The following is a 6427-nucleotide window of genomic DNA, read 5'->3' on the forward strand; positions in this document are numbered from 1 at the left end:
GGCTCAATAATTAGAATTTTAACGGGAGATGCGCGAACATTTAGATGCGCGAATGTTTAGATGCACTCACACTCGAGTTGCGAGCACATTATCTTCCTCCTCTCGATCCTCCTATAGATGATTAGACCTTGCATTCCTTAGTTTTCTTGGATTAAACTTATAACCTATTGTTAAAATATTTTAGATGTTTGTGGATTGACATATTTTGGATAATTTGATATTTATGTTTGACGTTGAACTTGAATATTTATATATTTGATTTGGTTGAATTTATATTTGTTTATTAATTTTTGCATCATTTACATTTTAGATAAATATGACCAATTTACCATTACACATTGTTTATGAATATTGAATTATGGAACTAATGGCTAGCCTTTCTCTTAATTGTGATCTTAACAGCTTAAACTATATTTAAATTTTAAATCAATTGGCTATTTTTTAAAAAAAATCTTGTTTAAAAACATTTATAGTCTTTTTGATTTAACCAAAATAAGAAGAATATAGTAAGGGGAGTAATTATTTAAAATTGATTTCAAAAATGACTTTCAAAGAAAATCTTAAAATTTATTAAATGTTTTGTTATATAAAAAAGGGGAGATTGTTGAATTATGTTTCGATATAACAAAAATGTTTTGATGAACAGTAGTGAACAAGCCATCTAGCATATTCCCTTCTTGTGCATAATTCATCAGGTCGTACATCATCTTCAATGATCTGCAAGCCTTAATGTTTTTATACAATCATATGCAGTTCATTTGAAAAGGATCTGAGATGATTTCATATAAAAGAAGCTTCAAGAAACAAACCCTAAGCTTCTTTAGAACCAACAAAGCTTCCTGCTGAGCAGAATCCACAGCAACAGGTACAACAATGAGCTCACGCTTATGACTAGGTGCTGAAAGTTTCAAAGAAAAACAATAAAATTTCCAAAATAATTCGGTGAATAAATCAAATAGATTGAACATTATACAATTGTTCGAAACCGTGTCCTCAAAAGAACACATTAAAATTAGAAACCTCCGTTATGATAATTTAACTTGTTCCACCTGTCAACAAATGCAATCTAAATGTTCAAACAAAAGGAAAAACACAGAATTAAAAGGGGTGTATGATTGATCGCCATACCTGAAGGAACAATTTCAGGAACAGCTAGAGGTACATAGTCGGGTATTGCCTCAGCAGCCGGTTCATCAGATTCAAGATAGTCCCTAGCTTCAGTTTGATCAATTTTCACCTCCCTGGAGCTAAAGACCACGTTAAAAGCATTCAATGGACTCCTAAAGTCAAACATAAACCCTGCAAATCACAATGCAAAATGCACTAAAACTTGAGTTTAAAAATGCCGATTGTGTTCATTCTTGGAAATAAAAATACACACCTTTTCTGTAGAATAAAAAGTACGCAACTGCAATTGCAGTAGCCAGTGAAGACCCAATAACACTCCCTAAAAAAATAGAAGAAAATCCTGCAGAACAGCAAGAACGCATTTCTGATTCGACCCAATTCTGGTACAAAGAACAAATCTTCAAGAAAGAAAGAAACCTTTTTTCTTTGTTTTAGTCGGGAGGGAACCAAGAAATGTCAACGTCTGTGTGAAGAAGAGAAGCGGAGATACGGAGAATTTGGGAGTTGGAGGATTTGGGATAGCAGACAAATGAAGTCGGAGATGTAAAGAAGGAGAGGCCGCTGCCACGGAGAGTAAGAAAGGATGGAGCCTCGGAGGAGAAGAAGAGGGACGATGGAAATGCGGTGGCTGGGCCCATCCTCCGGTTAACAAAATTAGGGGGCCGAAGAGAAAAAAAGGACGATGAAGCAAGCAGCATCGGTATCAACATCAACAGCAAGCTTCGGATGTGAGCTTTGGGGTCGACGCCTTGCTCTCGGGCTCAGCTGCTGCCCTGCACACTTCACTTGTCTCAACCCTTGAGCACCTCTGTTTCTCTTTGGAAGCGCCATGGTTTTCCTTTATTTTTCCTACCAAACGATAACTTCTGGCTCGGCGATATTAAATAAAAAACCCTAAAAGAATATATATCGGAATAGTAACCTAAACAATAATGTCTGCTCGCGATTGTAGACTAGACAATACAATTTAATATTTTATAAAAAAAAATCGCTTCTTGGAGTGTCTTGAAATATTAAAATATATCATAAATTTTAATATGAGTTAAATTAACCTTTAAATCTTTAACCCTAAATTTTAATCCTAAAAAAATATTATTTTATTATGAATTTAAGAAATAATATGATAAATATATTAATATATCATTTAAAATTATATTTCATTGATATGATCATTGGTTGGGAGATGGACATCGGCTAGTGTTTTTATATATTGGTTCTGATAGCCCGAGTCCTTTGCCAGTTAGTGAAATGACTCTTTCTTCAGGATCGTGGAATTGGTCGTTACTTTCTGGGGTCTTGTCGGAACTTATTTTGCAGCGATTGCTGCTGTTAGACCACCTCAACCTCATTTGGGACCGGATGTCCCAGTTTGGAGATGGGAGTCAAATCGCAGTTTTACTACAAAGACAGCCTATGGGTTTTTAACTCATAATGATGAAGATGGTGAACATAAGAGATGGAATTTAGCTTGGAAGCTGGAAGTTCCTCAACGTGTGCAGGTTTTCATTTGGCTAGCTTTGCATGATCGTTTGCTCATTAACTCGGAGCGATGCATGCGACGCTTAACCACCATGGAGGACTGCAAGATTTGTCGTGGAGGTGTTGAGAACTTAGACCATGTACTTCGACGTTGTAGATTGGTGATGCAGGGGGATCCGAGACAGATGATGCTGAGCTATCAGATTGCACGTTGATGGCGCTGAGATACCATGAGTTGGCAGATCAGCGCAAAGGCGGGAATTGATTGTGACATGTTCCTCATTGGGGTCGTTTTGAGTATGTTTCAATCTTTTGGCCATAACTTTGGCTACAGGTGTCAGAATCGCGCATAAGACCCCAATCCGGAAAGCTCTTTTTCGACGCGCACGCTCTCCACATTGAGCCATGCTCCATTCAGCCTTTTTTCAACCTCAAATTCTGCCGTTTTCCCCTCCGAATCACTAGATTTAGTTATTTTTTACTATTTATGGTAATATTTCGATTGTTAATTAGGAAGTCAATTTAAATCCGATTTAGGCTGGATTTTTGGGAGATTGCTTATTTTATTTCGAATTTCAATTTAGAGTGATTTTTGGGATTTTGCTATTTTTGGCAAAATTCGAATAAAGACGATTTTTTTGCTATAACAGTCCGGCTTGTGGACTGCTTTTTGGATGGTTTTTGATTTTATAATATTTTATTAAACCCTAGAGACTTTTTTTTCTCTGGTTTTTTGGGCGAATTTTCTCTTGTAAATCGTCTGTCGGAGCTAGCCTACAGGATAATCACTATTCTGTCTGGCGTCAGTTGGTGTCAGAGCTTCAACATCTTCTTGGGAAATTTCACCAGTTTCAATGGCTGGAGGTCGTGGTCGTGGTCGTCGTGAGCAGGTTCCGAATGAGGAAGCCCAACGCCGTGATCGCAGCGTTCAGGATGTGATGATTGCGGATTTGTAGAGGCAAGTCGCAGAATTAACCCAGCGCCTGGCGGCGTAGGATTTCGAGGATCGTGAAGCCTCTGATCACGATACCAATTCCACTTTCGAAAACCCATATCACAATCGCGTAGGATTCCGGGGCGCAGGATTCCGGGAGCACCGTGGTCGGGAGGAGCGTCATGAAGACCTCGGTTTTCTGGTCGATCTCCCTGAGTTTTCTAGTACGTTACAGGCCGAGGGATTCGTGGATTGGATTAATGAAGTGGAGCGTATTTTTGAATATAAGGAAGTCCCCGATCGTGTGAAAGTGAAACTGATCGCCATCAAACTCAAGGGCAGAGCATCTGCGTGGTGGGAACAGTTACGACGTTCACGAGAAAGACAGGGCAAAGCCAAGAACACTGATTGGGAGAAGATGAAAAAGAAGATGAAGGGCCACTTCCTTCCCTTCGGCTACACGCAAACCTTATTTCAGCGACTTCATGCGTTGAGGCAGGGCGCGCGATCAGTCGATGATTACACGGAGGAGTTTTACCAATTGGTCGCCCGGAATGATTTATCTGAGACGGAGGAGCAGATGGTGGCGCGATATTTGGGGGGTTTACGCCAGCCCTTACAAGATGTCCTCAGCCTTCATTCATTGTGGAGTGTTTCGGAAGCATACCAGCGTGCACTTGCTATTGAAAAACAGTAAAACAGGAGACCAGTGATCAGGAGCGATCACAACAGTCGACCAGTTCGCCCTCAAGAGTCTCGTCCTGCTCAGCAGCCACCGTAGGGTAATTCTAACCCTACTATTAGATGTTTTCGTTGTGGTGAACAAGGGCATAGGGCGACTGATTGCAGGAAGCCTGCTAGTCAAAAGGGCAAAAATTTGTTGATTGAGGAAAACGTGGAAGACGAGACTGAGGAGATTGGCGAACCCGTGTATGACGATGATGAGACTGATGATGTGCTGTATGGAGATGGTCATGAGACTCTGGTCGTTCGCAAGAGTCTACTTACCCCCAAGGGCGATTCAGGGGACGATTGGTTGAGAACCAATATTTTCCACACGACTTGCACAGTTGCAGATAAAGTCTGCAAAATGATCATTGACAGCGGCAGTTGTGAGAATGTAGTGTCCGAGGAGGTTGTCCAGAAATTGCAGTTGAAGACGGACCGTCATCCTAAGCCATACAAGTTGTCATGGCTAAATAAAGACAGTGAGGTAACAGTTGATAGGCGATGCCTCGTGTCTTTTTCAATTGGTAGAAAATATTTTGATAATGCCTGGTGTGATGTTGTGTCTATGGATGCGTGTCATATATTGTTGGGTCGACCTTGGCAGTATGATCGCATGTCATTCATGATGGACGGAAGAATACATATTCCCTTAGCATCAAGGGAAAAAAGATTGTGTTGGCACCCCGGCGGGAAGGACTTACTCCTACCCCAGTAACCCATAATTAGGGATGGCAACTCAACTCGAATCCGACGGGTTCTGACCCGACCCGACCCGATCGGGTCGGATTTTTTTTTAAAAAAAAATTGGATTCGGGTCGAGTCGGGTTTTTTTAAATGTACTGTTCGAGTCGGGTCGGGTCGGGTTTAGGGTGAAAAAAATCCGACCCGACCCGACCCGAAAAATATATATAATTTTATCATATATATTTAGGGATAATTACAATAATGTCCCTCCATATATAATTTTTTTCAATTAAGTCACTGTTTTCATTGAATAATTTTTTTTTTTATTATTTCGGGTCGGGTCGGGTCAGATTTCTAAGTCATATATTCGGGTCGGGTCGGGTCGAGTCGGGTGAAACCTTAATTTCGTCGGGTCGGGTCGGGTCACGGGTGAAAAACCCTTTCTCGGGTCGGGTCGGGTGGCCCAAAAACCCGACCCGACCCGACCCATTGTCATCCCTACCCATAATACTAATCTGCTTTCTATGTCCAGGTTTTTAGATGAGATTGAGCATGGCGGCGTGGTCTATGCCTTGCTACCTTGCGAGAACAATGCAGTAGACGTGGATACAGATTTACCAGTAGAGGTGCAGCGACTGCTAGCAGAATTCTCTAACTTGATGCTAGAGGATTTTCCTCCTGGACTACCACCTATGAGGGATATTCAGCATCAAATTGACCTTGTTCCTGGGTCAAGTTTGCCAAATCGACCAGCATATCGCCTCAGTCCCAAGGAGGCCGAAGAGTTGCAGCGACAGGTGGAAGAGTTATTGGAGAGGGGCTATATCCGAGAGAGTATGAGCCTATGTGCAGTCCCTGCTCTGTTAGTGCCAAAGAAAGATGGTTCTTGGCGTATGTGTGTTGACAGCCGAGCGATCAACAGAATTACAGTGAAGTACCGGTTTCCAATTCCTCGTCTAGATGATATGTTGGATCAACTATCTGGTTCTAAGATCTTCTCAAAAATTGACCTTAAGAGCGGTTACCACCAAATCAGAATAAGGCCTGGAGATGAGTGGAAGACGGCGTTTAAAACGCCACAAGGGTTGTATGAGTGGATGGTCATGCCTTTTGGGTTATCCAATGCGCCCAGTACATTCATGAGATTTATGCATCAGGTCTTACGGCCTTTTATGGGGAAATTTGTTGTAGTTTACTTCGATGATATCCTCGTTTATAGTCCGACATGGACTTCACACTTCGATCACCTCCGTGCTGTTTTTGAGATGCTGAAAACGGAGTGCTTGTTTGTCAATCAAAAGAAGTGTTCTTTCTTCACTACTTCTGTGACTTTTCTTGGTTTTGTTGTGTCTACTGATGGTGTTCATGCAGATTAGTCAAAGATAGATGCAGTCTTGGAGTGGCCCAGACCAAGAACCTTACATGACATCCGAAGTTTCCATGGCTTGGCGTCTTTTTACCGTCGATTCATTA

At 41.3% G+C, this 6427-nt stretch overlaps 1 protein-coding gene across 1 annotated transcript; it reads right to left on the bottom strand.

Moving 5' to 3' along the window:
- Window positions 1-601: 601 nt before the first annotated feature.
- LOC120121993 lies at window positions 602-1992 on the bottom strand. Its single transcript, XM_039141255.1, has 4 exons — window positions 1382-1992; window positions 1129-1299; window positions 810-898; window positions 602-717 (listed from the first exon to the last, which is right to left on the bottom strand). The coding sequence occupies exons 1-4, from the start codon at window positions 1488-1490 to the stop codon at window positions 610-612; spliced, it is 477 nt and encodes a 158-aa protein (XP_038997186.1). The 5' UTR covers window positions 1491-1992; the 3' UTR covers window positions 602-609.
- Between the last annotated feature and the right edge of the window lie 4435 nt (window positions 1993-6427).

This window comes from Hibiscus syriacus, unplaced genomic scaffold (assembly GCF_006381635.1).
Source record: "Hibiscus syriacus cultivar Baekdansim isolate YM2019G1 unplaced genomic scaffold, ASM638163v2 tig00110384_pilon, whole genome shotgun sequence".
Taxonomy (NCBI): domain Eukaryota; kingdom Viridiplantae; phylum Streptophyta; class Magnoliopsida; order Malvales; family Malvaceae; genus Hibiscus; species Hibiscus syriacus.

Coding starts and splice junctions, on each gene's coding strand:
- LOC120121993 (XM_039141255.1), bottom strand. CDS start 1,490: ATGCGTTCTTGCTGTTCTGCAGGATTTTCTTCTATTTTTTTAGGGAGT. Junction 1,300..1,381: donor CTTTTTATTCTACAGAAAAG/GTGTGTATTTTT, acceptor TGTGATTTGCAG/GGTTTATGTTTGACTTTAGG. Junction 718..809: donor TGGTTCTAAAGAAGCTTAGG/GTTTGTTTCTTG, acceptor TAAGGCTTGCAG/ATCATTGAAGATGATGTACG.